Source organism: Oryctolagus cuniculus, chromosome X (assembly GCF_964237555.1).
Source record: "Oryctolagus cuniculus chromosome X, mOryCun1.1, whole genome shotgun sequence".
Taxonomy (NCBI): domain Eukaryota; kingdom Metazoa; phylum Chordata; class Mammalia; order Lagomorpha; family Leporidae; genus Oryctolagus; species Oryctolagus cuniculus.
In genome coordinates this window covers 7,672,293-7,696,579 of record NC_091453.1, presented here as the reverse complement: position 1 = coordinate 7,696,579, position 24,287 = coordinate 7,672,293, and the positions used below count along the sequence as shown (strand labels likewise).

The window sequence follows — 24,287 nt, the reverse complement described above, 5'->3', positions numbered from 1 at the left end:
CCTTCTATGTTGGAGGCTGGGTCTCACCTAAACACTAAGCTTCACTTTGGTATAGCTCACCGAGATACAACTATTGCCAGTGGAAGACAATCTCGCAGGTGGAATGCGGGATGGAGGAGAGGGGTTACAACAGTCTGAGAAACTCAGTCTTGTCTTTTATGGACCTAAGGAAGGGGTAGGGAAGTCTAGGAAATGTGCTGTAGCAAGTGAGAAGAGCTAATCAGGAGTTGGGAGGGAAATGAAGAGAGCTAGGAGCCCAAGTTCTCTGGTTTATGATTAGACAGAATGCAGATGTTGAGAGCTGCCTGTGGCGGGATCTCAGATCTATGCTTCTTGAAGTAGCCTGTTATAATTCCAGGAACTACTCACACCCCAGGGTTTCTTGGACAGTTGTTTTTCCCTAATGGAATATTTCATTCCCTATTACTTTTTCATGTTAAAAAGCACAGGGTTCTGTAGTTCATTTTTTTCTTTTTTAAACCGGTGAGGGACATTTCTTTACAGTGACTTTTTCATTTTCTTTCTTTGCCCTAGAGAGTCAAGCAGAGTATCATGTACCTGGAGATTCATGAATACTTAATTATAACTGACCACAAGCAGCAGCTCATATTCTTTGTCACTGGAAGAAAATGCTTTGGGTGAATCTACAGAGCATGAAAGTCAGGGGCAAGGGGCTGGTAGAGAGAGAGGAGAAGGTCTTTAAGATACCCGAACCTGACCTGCTTCAAAATGCCTGCCTGCCTTTCAAACCAGGCAGTTTGGAACTGAATTGGGAAACAGGGTGGGGCTCCATAAGGTGAGAAGGTGAGGAGAATATCTTTGGAGTAGGGTTGGTCACTGCAGTTATTCTTATGAATATTATCGCTTTCTCTAAAATTTTGGTTTGTTACCAAAAGTCCACTAAGCTGTCTCATGAATTTGCAGTCATGTTTGCCCAAATACTAACAGAAAATTGACTGCAAACATGGCTGCTTACTACTTGAGGGTTTTTCAAATAGTTTTGCGATTTTTAAAAATCCCTTTGATATTCAATTGTATTTCAAAATTACAAAACCTCAGTAGCATGCTATGGATCTGAACTATTTCTTAAAGGAGTCCCTTAACCTTTTGTTTCCTGAAATTACTGTGTCACATACTCTATATAATAACGTTTTTTTCTGCTTTTGATTTTTTATTTGAGAGGGAGGTGGAAAGGGAAGGAGGAGGGAGAGGGGAAAGGAGAGAGAGGGAGAAAGAGAGTGCTGTCATTCATTGGTTCACCCCCCAATAACTCCAATGATCAGGACTAAGCATTTGAAGCAAGAAATTTAATCTGGGTGTCCTCTGTGGGTGGTGGGAATGCAATTACTTCAGCCTTCATCACTGCTTCCAAGGGTCTGCATTAGCAGGAAGCTGGATTCAACAGCCAGAGCTGGGAATTGAATCCAGCTACTCCAATTTGGGACACAAAGCATCTTAACTAGAATCTTAAATGCCAGGCTAAATAGTCACCCCTGTTTTTGGTTTGTCAAGGGTGTAGGACTTTGATCAGGTGGTTTGTATGGCTGGCCCACTCCTCAACCCATCTCTGCTTCCTCCACCCCCTACCCAGCTCATACCTGCACTGTGAGGGGAATCTACTGTCTGCTCCCTTCAACTCGCTGCCTCTTTGCTCCTCTGTCTTGACCATCCTCTCCTGAATCTGGGGGTGGCATAATAAGCTGGAGCTAATGTAAGCACTGACAGAAATGTCTAATAGGAAGACACCATGTGTGTTGGGATTTGACAGTGTAAACAGAACATCTTATAAGATTTCTACCTGGAACACAAATCACTGTGGCTTCACACGAAATGCAGTGCAGTGCACATAGGAAACATTCAGGAAATCTTTTATATCATTTCAGTATTCACAGTTGCATTCTGCATGCATGCTGTGTTCTTTTAATAACTCTAATAATTACACTATATGGTATATTTATCTTAGGAGACTGAAAGACTGGAATAAAAACAGCTATGCATTTTTCTCTTAGAACTGTCACATAACATTTACTCAGTAATCTGGGACATTAATGAAGAGTTAAGATGATTTCTTCTTTACTTAGACACTTATGATATGGGAATAGCTCAGTTTTAAGTTATTGCTGTTTACCTCTTCTTCCGTCTAGCCTCTCATTTCAAAAAGTTCATGGAAAATGCATATTATGAAAACAACTATGTTGGGGCCGGCGCTGTGGTGCAGTGGGTTAATGCCCTGGCCTGAAGCGCCGGCATCCCATATGGATCCCCTATGGAAAAATCCTCACTTTCAGATCTGGGAAAAGCAGAGTGCTAGGCAAGCCGGTACATCTTCGTGAGTGAGCCAAAAAGCATTAAAAAAGCTGAGAAGTGTCAATTGGACACAATGTCGACTTTAAAGAGTTCAGGGGCCAGCGCTGTGGTGTAGCAGGTAAAGCCGCCGCCAGCAGTGCTGGCATCCCATATGGGCACCGGTTCTAGTCCCAGCTGCTCCTCTTCCAATCCAGCTCTCTGCTATGGCCTGGGAAAGCAGTAGAAGATGGCCCAAGTCTTTGGGCCCCTGCACCCGCGTGGGAGACCTGGAAGAAGCTCCTGGCTCCTGGCTTCAGACTGGCGCAGCTCCGGCCATTGCAGCCATCTGGGGAGTGGACCATCGGACGGAAAACCTCTCTCTCTCTCTCTCTCTGTATAACTCTTTCAAATAAATAAATAAATCTTTTTTTTAAAAGAAAACAACTATGCACAGATTTAAAAATTTTTTGTATCACAATAATCTTACCTTTTAATTCAATTTTCCATGAACTTTCTGATGTACCCTCTTATTTCTTAGCTTATAGTATCTGGTAATCCACTTTGAGTTCAAAAATTAATCTCTTTGAAGGAATTTCTCCTTATATTTCATATCTTACCTTTAAAGTGCTTTTGAGAATTCTCAGCCTGTGTAGCTTTTCATTCATTACAGGATCATTACATCTTTTTATAAATGACAGCTTGTATTCCATCTTGGTTGAAATGCGATGTTCTCCTAATGGTGACAGACTGGCCTGCTCCAGTGCCCTGTATAAATCTTGCAGTGAATCTCCTAACTTTTCTTCCCTAATTTCACCTGCAGTGTTGGGAAGGGGGTTGAGGAGGAAGGGAGGGAGAGGGAGTGGAGAGAGAGATAGAATGCATTATTCAGTGTGATAAACAGTTATTTGACACTCTAAAAACAAAATTAAAACTATTTGAAAAACGGGATAATGAATGGCTTGGAAAACACTAGTATAAAGAACTCAACAAATCCACATCTGTTAGTTATACTGGGTAAGATTAGCTATGGGCATTTAATTGTTTTAGAGTGATCAAATAATAGGATTTATTGGTTAGCAAAATAGTGTCTTAATAGAAAATCACCATATGTATCTTGAGTCCATTAAGTTCAAAGAATTAGAGTACAAAAGGTACACAACACAAAAACAATCCTGTACATATTTTAATATTTTAAAACATTAATGACTATCTCTTATCATTATACTGATAAGCATAGAAGTTTTACTTAAATAGAGCAGACTTAATATAATGGAATGGCATTCATCAGAATATATTTGATTATAAAAATCTTCCAATTGAGCAATAGAAGATTATTAGGTTTTATGTGAGTGCCATAGTAATGCCCAGCACAACAGAAATACAGCAACTGATAATGAATTATCAATGTTGTAATTAAAACAAATTATGGGAATATGTTTATATGCAAATGAGGTAAAAAAACCCTGACATGTGCTAAGATAAGCTACTACACAACTGTAAGACAATGGAAGAAAGTCTTCCAATTAAGTATTTTTGAGAAAAAAATTGGAGGTTGGTCTCAAGGATCTTAGATGTACCTAAACAAATAAAACTCTCATCTTGCTTAATTGTCTGAACACGGATGTCAAATCTTTCTCAACAATGATAAAAGAAAGGTGGAATAAGATGGTGCTTGGGTAGGTGGATTTATAGAGTAGGTCTATCTTGTATTTCTTTTAATAGATAGATGGACTCATATTTGAGGTATACTAACTATATTGGCTCAAAGAATAAATGTGAAAATATGGTTCATTCCACCATGGTACATGTGAATATTTTAGACTTTCTGGCATAGTTTTTAATAAATGACTCCCAAATAGTAGTAATACTACTTAACCTTTATGTTTATGTGCCAGGAAGGAGAGTAAATTCTTAACATTCATGACCTTATTTGATCCTCACAACAATACTTAGTAGATATCCTTGATATTCATCTTATAGCAGGGAAGTACCTTGCTCAAGGTCACATTTATTAAGTGGTGAGGTGAGAACTGGAATTAGACAGTCTGGCTTCAGAATCCATGATTTTAGCAAGAACTGTATACTTCCATATTTTAGTAATTGTTTGGAATTTATATGTGATAGTAGGTACTTATAATGTAATATTTCCTCAACTGTAGCATTCCAAAAGTAAATTTTTTAAAAGAGTATACCTAAGACTACCAAAAAATATTCAAAACATACAGTACCTTAACCAGAAGGGATCACCTTTAGGATTAAAAGCTTTATGTAAATTCCACAATCAATTTTTGGTCCTGCTATGAGGTTAGCAAATAATTGCAGGTTTGACCACTGAGTCCTTCCATTAGAATTATTTATCAACAGCACAAGGTATCACTAAATCTCATATGGTGAATTTTAACTTCTAACCATATATCTAAGTTAGATCTAAAACCCAAAAATATAAAAATCCCTTTAAATAACAGCTTATTAGTTTTCTATTGGTTCATTCTCGTTTTCAACACCTTACAGGGTTTTGAAGGATGGATGGATGGAAGACTACAAAAAGGAGAAACTGCTTTGTTGATTGAGAGAAAGATGGAAGCAAGATAGGGAATTTTAACTGAGAATGGTTTGGAATGAGGAAAGCACAAAATCATATAGTCATTTAAAGTAACTAAATGGATTTGTAAAAACAAGGATACATTTGCACAGCATAATTCTATTTCATAAAATCACAGGCCATGAAAGGATACCAAGGAATTATTTAGTAGTTTGCATTCTTTTTGCCTCACAGCAAGACTGCTTCTAAAGCCAGACATAATTTCATAGAGTAGAGGGTGGGGACGAAATGGGAGGCCTAACTGATGTGAATTATAGTAGTTAAGGTATCAGGTAATCTAATGTATTATTACTCTTTCAGTTCTAGAAAGAAAGGGAAGGGAAGAAAAGGATTCAGATTATAGTTTTAGGACTTAAGGGAGGCAGAAATATTTTTATGTAGTAAATTTTTATTTTAAGAAAACCTTTCTCCATATTACCTAACACTATAGGGAATATATATTTTGCTTAGAAAAGCATTTGACCCAGTTTTCTTTTTCCCCTAATTCTTAAAGTTGTGTAAATCTGGGGCAGATGGTTGATTTTTTATAAAATTTCAATGTAGTTGTACCTTAAGAAGGATAAGTGAAGATTTAATATAAAATGATATATATATATATATACAGCTATTAAAAATATCAACTGGAACTCCCTCCCCCTTCTTGAACTAAAAGGTAACATAATTCTACAAAAAATCTGCTTTGACAGCTGTAAGAAGAATTGAGTATGGATTTATCTCTGGGCAGCACATGTGAACAAGGAATCACAATGAGACAGAACACAGAAACATTTTCTAGTAATGGGATATTGTGGCTCTTATCAGAGATACGCACCCCCTCAAACCACTACACATCATACACATATGCAACACTGCACAAGACACAGTAGTGGGATGAGTAAGGATGAGGGACTGAGATTCCAGGCTACCACAAAATGCCACCAATTATTTAACATTTTAACACTAGACAAAGAGTCCTTTTATTTTCAAAGGAAGGGAGTGAGGGGCAGAGTCACATTATAAATCTGATTCACTGTGCTCAACAGTCAAAACAACACAGAACTCAACATTTAAGACAAAAACAGACCTTTATTTTCTTTTATAATTTTCAATTGGTTTCCTTGATTTTTCTCAGAAGAATACCAATTAAGTCAATTGAGGCTACTGTGGCAACTGAAAATATGAAAGCACCTTTATTTTCTTCTCTTTTTGCCCTCTTCTTCATCTCCTTCTCATTTTTCTTCGGCCTTCTGTCCTTTATCAACCCTTGTTTTTCTTCTTTGAGGAGAGGCTTGCTTTGGAAGAGGAGGCAAGCACTTGGTGAGGTCTGCTTCCTGATTGCATTTTGTTCGATGTGCCAGTTCAACCATTGGAACACTGACTGAAAACCAGCTCTTTTGCAATTTGAATGAATGTTTTCTGAAAGTCGGCAAAGTGTGGGAGACCACACCCAAATCACAGGACTTATTCAGGAACCTTCTGTGATTCCTAATGAGGCTGTGTATTACTGCTATAAGGATATTTTAATATGTATCTAATTTATTCAGGAAATCTGGGACTTTGCAGGAATAAACTTCCCCCAAATTATATTTACAACATATAAATTAGTCCTGTGTCAGATTACATACTTTTTATTCCAATTTCAGCAAACCAAAGAATACATATAAAGTTTCCTTTCCTATACAAAATTTCATGGACTAATACACTTGAAGATCACAATTGAGTTTTTGATGCAATATCTTGTATTCTGTGCCAAGGGAGGGGTCATTTCTGGCTATGTCATACTTGGCAGGGGTGAAAGGAGATCCTCTGTATTGCCTCCTTCATATTGTGCTCCACTATGGAATACTGTGAATCTAGGAAGGTAATGAGCATCATAAGTTGATTCTTTCAGAATGCATGTGATTTCTAGGTAGTTGGTGATACAGGAAAGATCAGCTAATGAAAAAAAGTAGGTTCTCTTTTTTTTTTTTTACTAAGTTGTTGAAACCTATTGCAAATTGCCTACTAGAAGATGAAGACACATTTCTCAACTACTGTAGAGTCCTTGGGTGATGTATTTCCTTCCAAGATCAGTTTTTTTGGATTGTGTACCATCCCCTAGTTATAACATATGTGTTACTTTATATGACATAGATGCTCCAAAACATCAGAAAGTGATTCAAAAGGATTAAATATGAAACCTAAGGAGAAATTCCAATTTTTTTTCTTCCTATACCTAATAAGACCCTGTGTATTGTCCTTCAGAGACCTAGAATGTGACTTTGCCATGAGTGGAATTTGTGTCACTCAGGTTTGCATTTCCCTTTCTCCTATGTGGCACATTGCCTTGTGAACCCAGCACATTCAAATGGAGTGAGGATTTTCTGTATTTTATGTACAAAGCACTCTAAAGAGGGTTCCCTATCAGGAGACTGCAAAACTATTAGGACAGTCAATTGTATCATATCGTTCATATTTCTTTGGTGAATGTTAAAGGGAGATGAATAAAAACTTGGCAACCTAAAATTTCACTCTAGTGTCCTCCCCATTTCCCTGCCCCTGAGATGACAATGTTGAAAGAGAGTAAAAAAAAAAAAAAAAAAAAAAAACAACAAATGAATATACCAGTTCGGCTCTTGAAGAATTAAAATCAATAATGGATAATGTGTTTTGGTACATATTTTGGAAGGGAACTGTGCTCTTTTAAAATTGGACAGTGATGTCCTAGTGGAAACAGTTGTTCTTTCCACAACACAGCCGTGTAATAAACACAGAAGGTTGGAAAAGGTTGAATCACAAATGGGAGAATGCAGGACATAGCCGAATTAGTCACCAGTCAAATCTTAGATGCATTCATTCTTGTAGAACCACAGAGTGTTTTAAGGCTTCCAGGCAAATGACATCAAGTATGTGGAACACTATTCTTATCACAAAGGGCAATTAACATATGCATTGAGGCCACGGGAATATTTTCTATGAATATTAACTTACTAACACACCATAAGGAAATTTATTTATATATAAGGTAACAAACTTCTAATTTAGTATTCTTCTAGGTTTTATGCTAAAAATGATGAAATTTGAATTGTTTTATAATTAAATGCTAGCACTCTTAATTCAGTCTAATGTATAAGTCAACTGGACAGCCATGGCTAGCATTGTAAAACTAGGGGGAGGAGACAATTACATCAGAACAAAGTATATGATTTAAAAGCTGGCTTTTAATCTTCCCTCTGTATTCAACTGCTTATTTCATAATTAGAAGAATTTACTTTCTTTTAGGCAAAATAACAATGCCCACACATTAATATTAGGTAATAATTTCTCTGATAAAATCAATGCAATGATGAAAAAACCTTTTTTTTTTAAAGTACAGTTTGAGTGGTTCCACCAATATTGCTATGTATTTTCTGAAGAACATGTAAAGTCGCCTTTGTAAGAATGATGATATGCTTTGTCAAAATCAAGCATGGCCGACTCTGGTGTATATAAGTCCTTGTTTTTTTTAATGACAGTAAAGCTTACTTCCATAAAGATATGACAAAAGAGCAAGAACTAAAGTCTACTCTACACTTTTTTCTCCTGGCATGTAATTTATGTCAAATCATGTGACTTGATGATACAAATATATGTCAGTGGTTGAATTTTCAGAGTATTACAAGTAGTTTTTATGACAATTCAGATGGAAAAATCTTGCTGTCCTTAGCACTGATTTACTGACCCAAAGAATGGAAGGTTCTTCGGTGGACACTCATAAACATTAGTGACAAAGTCCAGATTCACCCCCAGAAATTAGAAAATTCAACTAATAGAGATATGGAGGTCAAGTTACATGGCTCTTGGGCAGGAATTCATAAAGGGGAAATGTTCAAACCAAAGATAAGAGTTGATTATATTTAAAAAGTAGATTCACCATATTCCTTAATGAGAAAAAACTAAAATTCTTCGGATCATAAAATTTACTATGACTTAAACAGGCATAACGACCCAACACAGTTCCATCAATATTAAATGCCAATAAAATGGTTTTTGATGGATTTCTACATACCATAACCATCATTTTTATATGTACACCTAAAAAACACATTAAAATGGTTAGAGCACAGAGGCAATTGTAAGGCAGATCAATGTGATTTTATTCACAACACAGATTCCATTTGTGAGAAAGAAGCATAGATTACTTCTCTTTAGAAAGAAATTTACTATCAAGCATACTTAGCAAATATTTAGCTATCTAGCAAATTATTTAGCTATCTAAAAAGATCTGATACCGATTGGTCATGTTTTTATTTTTAAGTAATTTATATTTTTACAGGTATTCACATTATGCAAGACCACACACTATGGTGACAGGAAGAAAAAAACATTTCAAAATACAATGTTAAATTATCTGTTCATTGCACAGTATGAAATATCCATCAATTAGCACTGAAAGCATTACAATGTATCTTATCCAACTAAAGGAAATTTCACACCACTACAAAAGAAAAATAAGCAATATTGAGCCATAGGGGACCGAGTTACATAGTGTTAAATAATATCTGAAGCTGATTCGAAAGACATTCAGACAAAATACTTTTTCAAAAAGGAAAACCATAGCCTACAAATTCAGAATAGTGTACAGAAAAGAATAGCTCATGCCTGCCTAAGAGGCAACACACCACTTGGATACAAGTGCCGAGAAATAAGGAGAAAGTTAGGATTTTAGCTGAGGAATCTAGTGAAGCCTGGCAGGAGGAATGTTCTCCATAAGTGTCACCAAAATCAGTCTCTGTGTTGCACCTGAATACACTTCATAATAGAATAAACATAGTAAGTTTCAGCGCAGGTTGTGTATACCTTGCCTTAATAGATTACACTTAATTTAGTACAATACAGCACGTCAAGCTTTAAAAATGCAAAATACACTTAATACAGAATTTGATTCCTCTGCTTTGCCTTAAAGAGGTCAGCGAAGTGTCCATTAAACAGCCAGTATTTTCTAGTTATTGGAGCTGATCCCTCTCTTTTCCTGACGTCAGGAGAACACAACTGAGGGGTCACCACACAGAGCCCTTCCCCAGTCAAGACCCTTTCCCGTTCTGTTCTCCCATAGAAAGGGCAGTTTTCTGTTACTGTGCTCCATCTTGATTGGCTTTGATCTTACGCTAGTCCCACTGCAGAAAGCTCGAATTCTTCTTAAGAGTGGCCTGCCCCTCTTAATATCCCTTTAGAGAGGCCCTCAATCCAAAACACTTGATGATCTAAGCTTTTTACAAGTCTGTTTTCTGTTATAAACAGCAAGGACGAGGCCATTTTAGTTGCTTGCAAGAGGTTGATGCTGAGTCTGCGCCGTGCCGACTCTCTCCGATCTAAATTCTCTAAACATTAGCTTATCAATCTGTGAGTCCAATGGGTTGAGTGCCAACAGAAGTGGATCCGATTTGGCATGGAGAGGTTCTACCAACTCTCGCAGTGTATTAGCCTAATATGATAAAGCAGTGATAACAATATGATGAAAGACCTGCGAGTGTCATTATTTCCAAAGCATATTAGTATTTGTATTAGAAATACCATCATGCAATACCCATGAAGAGAAAATAGAATAATATGGCTAGAATTGCATATGGTTTTAATACCATGATGTTTTTCTGTTGGCATGCAAGTCTACTTGGCCATAAATAGGATACTTTTTGCTTTAAGCTTGGTTGTTTGGAAATGCGAATTGTCCAACGATACACAATAATATACAGTGCAGATAAATCTCTTCCCACCTCTAAACTTGCATATGTACATCTATAATTTTAATCAGAAAAGCTTATGTTAAAAGTATTCTCCATACACATGTAAAATGACCAGTCTTTTATGAAAATTAAAATGTATTCCAGCCGGCGCCGTGGCTCAATAGGCTAATCCTCCACCTTGCGGCGCCGGCACACCGGGTTCTAGTCCCGGTTGGGGCGCCGGATTCTGTCCCGGTTGCCCCTCTTCCAGGCCAGCTCTCTGCTATGGCCAGGGAGTGCAGTGGAGGATGGCCCAGGTGCTTGGGCCCTGCACCCCATGGGAGACCAGGAAAAGCACCTGGCTCCTGGCTCCTGCCAGGATCAGCGCGGTGCGCCGGCTGCAGCGGCGGCCATTGGAGGGTGAACCAGCGGCAAAGGAAGACCTTTCTCTCTGTCTCTCTCTCTCACTGTCCACTCTGCCTGTCAAAAAAAAAAAAAAAAAAAAAAAAAAAAAAAATGTATTCCTATACAAGAGCTTTCCTCAGGTTCATCCAATCAAGTATGAGAAAACATTTTTCTGGTCTTCTGCTCAAAAGGCTATCTGACCACCTCAATGTATATATGCTATCATGTCCTAATCAGTGAGATAGTAGAATAGCTTAGCTAGTATCACTCTGATAAGGAGGTTATATGCTGAACAATACAAAGTTGAAGAGAAATGAAAAGCTGTAACAGAGTAAATGCAATGAAAGGGTGACTTTACAACTGAGAATAAGCCACGTGCCCAGGAGTTAAGAAACTGGAAGAGACAGAAGTTTCTGGATTGCCCTAAGAAACTAAGAACAATTTGCATAATATTGATTTTTAGCTCACTTTATTATGGATCTGGAGGAATCCAAATATCAGCATACACAAATCAGCACTATTTATCAGTAGCCTAGAGAGTTGTATCTGTAATATTTTATAGTATTTCTGAGTTAAATTAAGAAGGAACAAAGTTATATTTAAAAAAAATTTTTTTTGATAGGCAGAGTGGACAGTGAGAGACAGAGAGAAAGGTCTTCCTTTTTTTCCATTGGTTCACCCCCCAATGGCTGCTGCAGCCAGCGCACTGCGCTGATCCAAAGCCAGGAGCCAGGTGCTTCTCCTGGTCTCCCATGTGGGTACAGGGCCCAAGCACTTGGGCCATCCTCCACTGCACTCCCGGGCCATAGCAGAGAGCTGTACTGGAAGAGGAGCAACTGGGACAGAATCCGGTGCCCCGACCGGGACTAGAATCTGGGGTGCTGGCGGCGCAGGCGGAGGATTAACTTATTGAGCCGCGGTGCCAGCCTGGAACAAAGTTATATTAAGGAGGAACATTGAGAGAGGGAACAGAGAATGCAGGAAGGGCCATGCTACGTTGCTCCTAACACTGGTATCTAGAAAGTGAGATGCAGCGTAGTTAAAAAGTCAGAACTATTTTTTTAGTAATGTCATACTCTTTGTAGAAAAGGGGCTAGGAATTAAGTAATCTTAATACATAGGTCAAATAAAACAAAACACAGCACTTCATTTTAAATAATATTTAGTATTGGATTGCACTCTCTAGCACTTACCATTTTGTTTCATAAAGTCATGGAGTTTGAAGTGGCAAAATCAGAGGTAATCTAATCTGGGGCACAAGGTCATTTTTTAGTTTAAGCTATTCTTAATTTATCTATGCAATTCAAACATTTTTCAAGTTGCTGTTTTGAATATATCCCTCATTTCCCCATAGAAACATTATATGAGTGGTATTATTTCTAGTGCATTCTTCAATGCCCATCTATCCCATACTAACCTGAATGACAGCCCTGGTAACAAAGTCACTCTTAGTTATATTTATAACACTGTTTCAATAAGATTGCTGAATTATACCCCAAGATATGGTAATTACCTTTTCAGTTTAATGTTCCGGCAGAGTGAAGGATAGTGGGTAGTGGTGGGGAATGACTATTTCAAAATGGTTACAGTTAGCTACCAGTCTGTGTATATTAGGGTAAGAGAAGATTACTCCCAGGGTATCTGTAATGGTCAGTATCATTACCTATGGAATCTCAAGGGTAAGGAGGGGATGTGCCTGTTAAACACAGATTTCTGGGCCTTATACTTTATCTACTGAATCAGAGTTTCTGGGTATGGAACAAAGGGATCTGCATTTTAAATAAACAACCTAGGCAATTCTTGTGCCCATTGCAGTTAGAGACCCTCTGTGTTAGACTAGTCACATTGGGATGGATGAGCTATACAGTAGTTAAGGCTGTCTGGAGTACTGTCAGTTTTTTGTACTACATATGCAAGTACATTCTAAGTCAGAAGACCTGAGGTTGGGGACTTCACATAGCATTTTATCTGTAGTCCCATCACCAAGCCCAAACAATTCCAAGGTTTTTTTCTGAGGAATCTGATGGAAATATCTTGGTCTACTACTATGGCAAAATCATTGTTCTTGGTAAAGTACTTGAATAAATTCTCTATTCTTTTGTGTAGTGTTTTTAAATAGTTCATATTTATTTTTGAGGCAAAGGGAAGGCCTCCAAAGATACTCTGAGACCCAAATGCAGTGAATCAACTGTATATCTTGGTGTGAACATTATAAATCTAAAGTATGAATGCACTGGCAAGCCAGGTAGAACAGAGGCAAGGGCACAAAAAGCTGCTGGTATGTGGTTAATTCATAAGAAATCTCTAAAACAAAACTACTTAATGATGATAGTACTCCATGAAGGTCTACCTTTGACTTCTGTGAATTTCACCATTTATTTGTCTTTAACTTTTTGGAAATTACTTTCTGATCTTCAATGGTCTCTTTTCTCTCCCTTTGTATTTTCTTTGGACTTTCAATCTTTCTCAATTGTATCCAAGTCCCTATTTCTACTCTTCTCCTTTGTATGAAGTGCTACAAAAAGTCTGTGGAAAATTGGAAGTAAAAGTATGAGTTTGAGTATAAAAATTTTTTGCACAGTATGTGTAACATGTATTGTGAAAAAACTATGCCTAGATTTCATTTTTTACACCAAAGCAAAATCACACTTTTAATTCCATTTTCCCACAAACTTTTTGAAGTACTGTCATAGCTGACAACTTTATTTACCCCCAGATAATCAAAATACTCAAACCAGTTAAAATTATTTATTATAGTGACAGACTAATTTTATTCATTTTCCCAAAAGACAAGTGGAAATCATATATTCTTTAAAATGGCAGCAAAAATTTTATTTTATGACTGTTAATTGTTTATTTTCTTCTGGCTGATGTCCTAACTATAAACACATTCCCTATTGCTGCTATTAAAATAACATCACTATTTACCAAGATTTTAATCAATTATATTTTGAAACAACAGCAACATATCTATGTTACCCCAAAGGAAATCAGTAATGTTTCTGTTTAGCACATTACTTAACAAATCCTTATTAAGCTTCTACTCATCACTGAAACTTCTAATTATGAAGCCACCAGCCTAGCTGGATAAGAAACAGATCTGGTTTCCCTATTACTACACCCCTGGAGATCTGAATGATGAACCCAGATGAAATGCAATCACATATAGAATGATTTATTCTAATGTGGATCTGTATCTCAAGTTGTTTGAGACACAGATTTAATTCACATAGGACATTTTGAGAAAGATGTTTCTTTTCCCTTGTGTTTTATGAATTAGAAAGTACCCTACTAGGGACCACACCAATAACAGGCAAAAATATAAATTCTGCAAATATAAGTTTTAAAAATATAACCTGTCTTCTAATAATGTACCTGCTAAGGAAGAGTCACAATTCTTTAATCAAATGCCTGTGAATTAGATTATAGAGTGGGGAAGGGGGAAGGCACAAAAGTGGCAAGAAGATGATTGTGAATACAAAATAGGTGAGAAAGGTCTTCCTTAAAGAATGAAAGAGCTCAACACACTTAAAAATGGAAATTAGAAGTACTTGAAAAATATGAGCACTTGAACAAAGTTTTCTACTTCTGTCTGAGTTATTAACACGTACTCCCATCCATTACTCAGTTCTATTTTTGTTGAGCTTGTGGACAAATTTAAGGGCAAAAGCCACAAGACTACTTGTCTTAAGCTGCTTGCAAATAAATACCAAAGGTCACTGATAGCAGACATCTAAGCCTATCAGCAGCAACATATGTAGATCTCCATGGAGAGTGGAACTGTAATATCATGAAGTGAGAGTGATGATCACTTTTTTCTTTTTTTTTTCTTTTTTGCCAGGCGGAGTTAGATAGCGAGAAAGAGAGACAGAGAGAGAGTTATAGACAGTGAGAGAGACAAAGAAAGGTCTTCCTTCCATTGGTTCACTCCCCTAATGGTCGCTACGGCTGGTGCTGCACTGATCCGAAGCCAGGAACCGGGTGCTTCCTCTTGGTCTCCCAAGCGGGTGCAGGGCCCAAGCACTTGGGCCATCCTCCACTGCCTTCCAGGGCCACAGCAGATAGCTGCACTGGAAGAGGAGCAACTGGGACTAGTACCCAGGGCCCCAACCGGGACTAGAACCCGGGGTGCCAGCACCGCAGGTGGAGGATTAGCCTAGTGAGCCATGGCACCGGCATGATGATCACTTTTTTCAATGTAAGTTTGGAAATAGTGGGTTTATAATGTGGATCAGAACCTTAACACCAAAAGTGACTTGTTACTTGTGGCTTGAGTGCTATTTGCCCAAATTCTGAGGCTCTATTTCCTTGTAAAAAGTTGAGTTACAAAAGACAGGACACTATATTTTAAAAATGTGTTTGCTCATTTTTTTTGTTTAGTGCAAAGGGGGAAAAGTTGGAATATCTATTTTTATGAACAACGAGCAAAATTCTCATGACAAAGTATTCTTTTTAAAAATAAATTCGGTGACAACTAACTGAGCACCAAAAAGGAAACCTGTTAAAGTGAAATGAACACTATGAGAAACGGTGACTTGATCAGCCCTCACCCTGTTGATGAGCAACTTAATATGTTATCCCTCTTAGTATTTTTTGTTTGTTCTACTTAATACTTTTGGTTGAATACTGACTCAATACACAATTCTTCTTAAGTGCTGAAACTTAACTGAAAAGTGATCACTGTTAAATATAAGAGTGGGAATAAGAGAGGGAAGAGATGTGCAATTCGGGACATGCTCAAGCTGACTTACCTCAAACGGTAGAGTTAGAAACATACCAGGGGATTCCAATTCAATCCCATCAAAGTGGCATGTACCAATGCCATCTCACTAGTCCCAGTGATCAATTTCTGTTCACAATTGATCATAATGATAGGACTAAGAACCAAAGGGATCATATAAACAAGACTAGTGTCTGCAAATACTAGCTGATAGAATAAAAAAGGGAGAGAACGATCCAACATGGGAAGTGAGATACACAGCAGACTCATAGAATGGCAGATGTCCTAAACAGCACTCTGGCCTCAGAATCAGCCCTTAAGGCATGTGGATCCAGCTGAAAAGCCCATGAGAGTATTTCAGGCATGGAAAGCCAAGACACTCTGGGGAAAAAAAAAACCTAAATGAAAGATCTCTGCGAGTGAGATCCCAGTGGAAAGAACGGGTCATCAAAGAAGGAGGTACCTTTCTCTGAAGGGAGGAGAGAACTTCCACTTTGACCATGGCCTTGTCTAAAAATGATCAGAGTCAGTGAACTCAGGGGGCTTCCATAGCCTTGGCAGCTCATGACAAGAGCCTAGGGTGATTACTGATGCTATAAACAAGAGTGTCAATTTGTTAAGTCAACAACAGGAGTCACTGTGCACTGACCCTCAAGTAGGATCTCTGTCCTTAGTGTGCTGTACATTGAGATTCAATGCTATAACTAGTACTCAAACAGTATTTTTCACTTTATGTTTCTGTGTCGGAGCAAACTGTTGAAATCTCTACTTAATGTATGCTAAACTGATCTTCTGTATATAAAGAGAATCGAAAATGAATCATGGTGTGAATGGAAGGGGAGAGGGAGTGATAAAGGGGAGGGTTGTGGGTGGGAGGGACGTTATGGGGGGGAAGCCATTGTAATCCATAAGCTGTACTTTGGAAATTTATATTCATTAAATAAAAGTTAAAAAAAAATAAATTTCGAGTTGGCATTGTAGCACAGTGGATTTGTCTGCCACTTGTGATGCTGGCTTCCCATATGAGTGCCGGTTCCAGTCTGATCCACTTCTGATCCAGCTCCCTGGGAGGGCAGCAGAAGATGGCCCAAGCACTTGGGCCCCTGTTACCCACATGGGAGACCCAGACGAATCTCCTGGCTTTGGCCTGGCCTGGCCCCGGCTATTGTGGCCATTTGGAGAATGAATCAATGGAAGGAAGATTCTATCTCTGTAACTCTTTCAAATAAATAAATAAATATTAAAAAAATAAAGAAATAAAGGAATGGCTTTTGTCCCAATGGGCTTAGCCACTGCCTCCTACATCAACATCCCATATTGGGGTGATGGTTTGAATCCCATCTGCTTTGCTTCCCATCCAGCTCACTGCTAATGCACCTAGGAAGGCAGCCCAGATGGCCTAAGTACTTGAACCCCTGTCTCCCACATGGGAGACTCATTTGGAGCTCCCGGCTCCTAGCTTTGGCTTGGCACAGCCCTGACCATTGTGTCAATTTAGGGAGTGAACCAGTGGATGGAAGATCTTTCTCTCTGTCTTGCTCTACCATTCTGCCTTTCAAATAAGTAAGTCTTTAAAAAATAACAAAAAAATTATTAAAAAGTCACAAAGTTTGTTCTTAAAATTATAGCACTAGGCCAGCATCATGGCTCACTAGGCTAATCTTCCGCCTGTGGTGCTGGCACACCGGGTTCTAGTCCTGGTCGGGGCGCCGGATTCTGTCCCGGTTGCTCCTCTTCCAGTTCAGCTCTCTGCTGTGGCCCGGGAGTGCAGTGGAGGATGGCCCAAGTGCTTGGTACCTGCACCCGCATAGGAGACCAGGAGGAAGCACCTGGCTCCTGGCTTCGGATCAGCGGCCATTTGGGGGGTGAACCAACGGAAATAGGAAGACCTTTCTTCCTGTCTCTTTCTCTCACTGTCTACTCTGCCTGTCAAAAAAAAAAAAAAAAAATTATAGCACTAGTGGAGCTCTTAATGATCAATTCCAACTAAAATAAAATATTTGATAAATCTAGCTGCAAAACAGAAAAAGAAATAGTTTTCAGATAACTCTAACGTTCCTCTAAATTGCCAAGTCACAATTCTATCCTGTCTGCATTTCACCTTAACGTATCTACTGTTTTATTATCACCTTAAAGTGCACTTATGAGTCAATTAGTTACCCCTCAGTATACCACATAGGTCAGCTTTTGCTATCTGCATTTAAAAAAACCTGTCTGAAATAAGGGCAGACATAAACTACCCTCTAAATGAAGGCTATATAGGCAGCAACTGAAAAGGTATTTCATGTTTAACAGAAGTACTTAATATGTTAATTTACCATCAGTTTATTTTCAATGAAGTATATATAGATATTTCAGAAAAATATACTTTGAATTTTACATTACAATGTCATCATAAATGTTACCAGATTTTAAAACAGTAAGTGGAAAAATTAATTTTTATAGATTCATTATTGTTCAGTAACGATTTAGTGGATGCCTATAGGCACATATATTCTACAGCAAATATGAGCAGAAAAATACACAAAGATGATAGTTTAACCTGAGAGTTCATGATATAGCTGTACAACTCCTGCCCAATTCTTTCTTAAAATTTTATAGCTAAGAATTATCTACTTTATTTGATCCCTCCATCCTCATTCATTCATATTTTTAAGTATTCCTGAAATTTTCATTTTGAGATTTTTTTTTTTACAAAGAATCATGTTGAACTCGAATGAGACAACTTTATAAAAATAATCATTCTTGGTAAGGTTTTCTCTTTCAGCAAGGTAAGTAGATGGCAGCCTATTGATAGATTGGATTGGTTTTGAAACCTGTTTCATGACTATTTATTATTTTGAAGTAATCTCCTTAAAGTTCTCAGTTCCTGTGAAATAGCTACAGGGCTAACACAGCTGATGCCTGAGATATGAACCCACTATAGAAAGCTACTCGTAGAGTTTCTAACCCCATAATCGTTAGAGGTGAAAAATACAGGTTTTTAACTTATGAGAACTTTCAATCTCAAGTCACCTTATACTCGTATATAAAAATGTAATTAGATAGATCATACTGGGTCTGGATGATAATCCTTGTGAAGTAAGTCAGTGATGAGAGCTGCCTGTGTGGTGAATAAGAGTTATACAACACTTCATCTGTGGCTGTGTCTAGTCTGCCAAAATTAAAAGGCAAACTAGGACCAACTTTCTAAATCGTTTTCTTGCCTACTTTGCTCTTTTCCAGTCCTACCAGTAGATTGTCTTTTCTACTTAGCACTTTGAAAAGCAGTCCCAACCTTAGCTGAACCTTGATTCACTTATGTGACTGGGTGGTAAAACTGTCTTCAAAACACTGATATACTTCCAAGCTGTTTTCCCATCACATTTGACTTGATTTCTCCAAATTAGTATGATTACTCCACTGGAATCTACAAGTAAACAAGACTTTGCCCTTACATCCTTTTGCAAGGATGCTGATCAGCTAACTTGAACTGGGGTCAGTAAATTTTGGTGCTATACAAATTATGCTTTTACTGACCAGCTTCTTTAGGAAGCTGTCAGTGACATAATTTTCTAAATCTTGAAAATTCGATTTGAAATACATTTGGATACTATCTTTAAAGTATTGCCATCTTGATTTTGGCAGGATTATTATTTTTTTAAGAATATCATTCGGGGGGTTGGTGCCATGGCGTAGTAAGTTAATCCTCTGCCCGCAGCACTGGCATCCCATATGGGCGCCAGTTCGAGACCCGGCTGCTCCTCTTCCAATGCAGCTCTCTGCTGTGGCCTGGGAAAGCAGTGGAGGATGGCCCAAGTCCTTGGGCCCCTGCACCCATGTGGGAGACCTGGAGAAAGCTCCTGGCTCCTGGCTTCAGATCAGTGCAGCTCCGGCCATTGCAGCCATTTGGGGAGTGAACCAACGGAAGGAAGACCTTTCTGTCTCTCCTTCTCACTGTCTGTAACTCTACCTCTCAAATAAATAAATAAAAACTCTTTTAAAAAAAATAAAGAATATCATTCGGCTCCAGCTCTAACATCATGACATCCCCAGAATAAGTGAAGGGCAAAAAACAGGTATTGATCTGCAAATCAAGTGAGATATTAGGAAGAGTGTTTGTCACAGTGGTTAAGACATGCCCACATCACATATTAGACAGAGTGCCTGGTTGAGTCCTGGTTCTCTTGATTGCAGCTTCCTAATAGCTTGTAGCCTTGGAGGCAACAGTTGATGGCCCATGTAGTTGGGCTTCTGCCACCCACCTGAGAGACTTAGATGGAGTTCCTAGCTCCTGGCTTTAGCCTGGTCCAGCCCCAGCTGTTGTGAGCATTTGCGGAGTTAAAGTGGATGGGAGCTCTTGGTCTTTCTCTTTGCCTTTCAAATAAATATAATAAAAATGTAAAAAAAAGCAAATGGAATACTAATTTATTTTCAACAAGATCACAACAGGTGGTTGTGCATGTGTTGGGGGCTGGGAATAGGGTAAGAAAAGGAATGATTTCTATGTTAAAACTTTAGACATTTTTTCCTTTCATGCTGTAACATTGTTTGTGAATGTAGATTCTTGGAATGATGTTCTGCTTACTGTTTCTGAGCTTGCAATATTACCCAAAACTGGCAATAAGCTCCTTGGCATACCAGATGGGCAGTTAGGATCATTTTCTCATTAACAACTCTGTCAAGGAGGAGTTGCTTTGGGGCACTGCCAATTGAATTTAATGACAACTAAAAATATCTTCCCCAGCAAAGAAAGGGCCAAGAAAGATAAGAAATTCAAGAGATGTTTGCTAAAACCGAAAACTATATCTTGATAATTCTTTATCATTAATATTTTTTCTTCACCCCAAATTTGTTATAAATCTAATCTCTCATCTTAATGGCATTTACACATACCTTATACTTTTCCAATCTGTAATAATGACATCACAGACTATTCTCATTAATCTCCATTGTTAAAGTCATCTACTTGGGGCTGGTGCTGTGGCATAGGGGGTAAAGCCACCTCCTATAGTGCTGGCATCCCATATGGGCACCAGTTTGAATGCCGGCTGCTCAACTTCTGATCCAGCTCTCTGCTATGGCCTGGGAAAGCAGTAGAAGATGGCCCAAGTCCTTGGGCCCCTGCACCCGCATGGGAGACCCAGAAGAAACTCCTGGCTCCTGGCTTCGGACTGGCTCAGCTCCGGCTGTTGCGGCCAATTGGGGAATGAACCAGTGGATGGAAGACCTCTCTCTCTGGCTCTACTTCTCTCTGTTTAATTTTTTCAAATAAAATAAATAAATCTTTTCAAAAAGCCATCTGCTTTATACTTATAGGTGTTCAAAATGTATTGTGAGCATGACAAAAAGAAAAACATTCATCTGGTGAAAATCACCATAAAAGCATGTTTGTAATAAATTCAGCACAGAAGTAAAAACAAATCAGCACAAACTGTTACCTTAACTAAAAACTCTGAGTACTGAATATTCACTCATGTTCAGTCTTAGCAGATTTGGACATCATTGGTTATTAACTTTTATGCAGCAAACATCTTACATTTGGGATATAAAACTACTGAATCTAAGATCATATGAAGAATATACTTTTAAAAAATGTTCTTATATGAGTTTCATTTTCCTCTGTGATAAAATTGTGTGACACTGTCCTTTGAAAGAGAGTTTTACCAAAGAGTTAGCAATATGCTGACTCAATGTTCTTAAGGAAAAATAAAAATGACTTAATAGCTACTCCAAAAGGTTTCCAGTTAATATCTGTATTTAACATTTAGCATCACATATTGAACTGCACACTCACCAGTACAATTATAGAAAACTAGTATCATACAGGAACTTCATTAGAGTTGAGTGTTCCTTCTGTAAAATCCAAATATTGAAAATGTTATGAGGTTCTCTGTATGTTGCAACTTACTTGGATCCATGGCAATGAATTGTTAATTTGATCCTGCTAGGATCAAAACAAAAATCATTACTTTATTAATAAATGTGGGGATCAGCATTGTGGTGCTACAGGTAATGCTATCACCTGCAATGCCGGCATCCCATAAGAGTGCTGGTTTGAGTCCCTTCTGCTCCACTTTCAATCCAGCTCTCTGCTAATGCACCTGAGAAAGCAGCAGAAGATGGCCCAAGTCCTTGGCCCTTGCCATGTACATGGGAGACCCAGATGAAGCTCCTGGCTGGCTTTGGCTGGCCCAGGTCTGGCCATTTTGTTCATTCTGAGAGTGAGCCAACAGATGGAAGATCTCTTTCTCTGTATCTCTCCCTCTCTTTTTCTAACTTTACCTTTCAAATAAATTAAAAAAAATTTAACAACTCACAAATTTGTTTTCCATCTGTAAATCAATTAATAGCTCCATTATTGTGCTATCTTATCCATAAAACATTTTTTAAAAAAGAAAAATTCCACATTTCAATAAAATAAGGAATTTAAAAAATTGAAAAAACATTAATTAAGTAGGTATACCATCTTAAGTCACTTTGTAGGGCTGTGCAGATCAAGGGGTGAATCTGGGAAATCCAAGTTCCACTAATCTTCCTTACCATCTCCTTTGACTCATGTCACTTTTGTGGGGGCAGCAGAACAATCCTATCAGCTATAGAGTAATCAGTATGTCCTAATGAATGTCATCATCAAAGAACTCTGTGGATGTCTGTGATTCTACATATACTCGCCCTAGCATAACAAAGATACACACATACACACACACATATAAACACGTTATAATAGACAGTACTGTACAGGTCTGTATGATCTTCCATAGATAATCCATCTATGTGTGCTGTAACTGGATTTACTGTGATCAACTCTATCAGTTCTTCTTTGTTAAGCTTATGTATACATTTGGTCAAGGTTCTAAAACAACTTTTCTCATACTGATTTTAAGTGAAGAACTACCCTAAAAGATACCAACATTGGATTTAAAAATGAATTTAGAAAATCCCAAGTAAAATTGAAAGCACCCATTTTAAGATCAACATCAAGGGGCCGGCGCCGGGGCTCAGTGGGTTAATCCTCTGCCTGCAGTGCCAGCATCCCATGTGGGTGCTGGTTCTGGTTCCGGCTGCTCCTCTTCTGATGCAGCTCTCTGCTGTGGCCTGAAAAAGCAGTGGAGGATGGCCCAAGTGCTTGGGCCCCTGCACCTGCATGGGAGACCAGGAAGAAGCTCCTGGCTGCTGGCTTCGGTTCAGCGTAGCTTTAGCCGTTGAGGCCATTTCGGGAGTGACTCAACGGAAGGAAGACCTTTCTCTCTGTCTCTCCCTCTCACTGTCTGTAACTCTACCTCTCAAATAAATAAATAAAATCTTAAAAAAAAGATCACCATCAAATGGGCATTAAATTTGTTTACTACGATTTGGGAATACTGCCATGTAATTTGAAATGAGACATTATTCCCTAATAATTGATTGTGTAGCATATGCCTCATAAGTACACACAAAACCAGAACTGGACCAAAGAAAATGTCATGATGACATTTTTGTTATTCCTTATTGTAAATCTTCAGCATAGTACTGGAAAGCCTGTTTTCTCTTTATGGAAAATCAATAAATACTTCAAAAACAGAAGCAGGAACTTTTCTTAACAAAACAATATGCTTTAATTATAGAAGGCCTTGGGAACCAAGGCCTTAGTTTTAGCCATACTAGGAATGGTTTCAGATCTTAATTGTGTGGGCAGATCTGGTTTCTATGGTGATGAAAAAGATAGCCTAAGAAGTGGAAAGAACTGTGGTACAGTACTTCCCATAAAAACAGTCAAGCTGAAATCAAATGCAGTTTCTGTATTTAGCATGGACTAAGCCTGAAGCTCCAGTGAATTGGTACCTTAATTCAGGAGTTACCATGGCAACTTCCCAAGAAAAGTGGGATACAGATACCCACATTAAATTATTACTAAGATATTAAATCAAAAGGCAAAATATAGGGGCCAGCGCTGTGGCATAGCTGCTAAAGCTGCTGCCTGTGGCGCCAGCATCATATACGGGTGGTTCTTCAAGTCCTGGCAGCTCCGCTTCCCATCCAGCTCCCTGCTATTGCACCTGGAGAAGCAGTGGAAGATGGCCCAAATCCCTGAGCCCCAGCACCCACATGGGAGACCTGGAAGAAGCTCCTGGCTCCTGGCTTCAAATCAACCCAGCTCTGGCCGGCTGGTGTAGCCATCTGCGGAGTAAACTAGTAGATGGAAGATCTTGCTCACTCTGTCTTTCTATCTCTGCCTTTCAAGTAAATAAATAAAATCTTTAAAAGAACGAAAAAACAGAAAATGCTGCTTCCTTAAAAAATAAGCCAAAATATATGGGTTAAAAGCAACAATTTATTCATTAGTTATGAATTTGGTTTTACTGAGAGCTTGTTTGGAGGTTCCAGCAGAGGAGCACAGAATAGCGGTGCTCCTCTAGTGGGAACGGTCGTCCTCTTTAACCGAACCTGCAGCTTCGGGAGGGGCGCACATGCAGCTGTGAGGGAGGAAGGGGCCGGAGCAGCTGAATCAATCCTGCTGATCAATGGGGTGACAGATGCTGCAGCTAGATTGCACTCACACCCGAATTTGGTTTTCTTAAGAAAAGTTTACTGGAGGCATTGCTATTTTTTTTTTTTTTTGCAAAGTACCATCTAACCTAATTAGTATTCCTTT

General features: G+C 38.5%; 1 protein-coding gene across 7 annotated transcripts in view; it reads right to left on the bottom strand.

Annotated features, from left to right (window-relative positions):
• The window catches only part of CNKSR2 (connector enhancer of kinase suppressor of Ras 2), a 315,289-nt gene that overhangs the window by 2,924 nt on the left and 288,078 nt on the right, over positions 1-24,287 (bottom strand). For 4 of the 7 annotated variants that reach the window (XM_002719953.5, XM_002719954.5, XM_008272442.4 and 1 more), the window contains one exon: positions 2,904-3,100. In XM_002719953.5, the coding sequence (XP_002719999.1) occupies positions 2,904-3,100 (197 nt within the window). Of the gene's footprint in view, positions 1-2,903; positions 3,101-9,114; positions 10,311-19,917; positions 20,030-24,287 lie in introns of those variants that run through there. The other 3 variants (XM_070067188.1, XM_070067189.1, XM_051827000.2) reach the window with 3 other exon arrangements.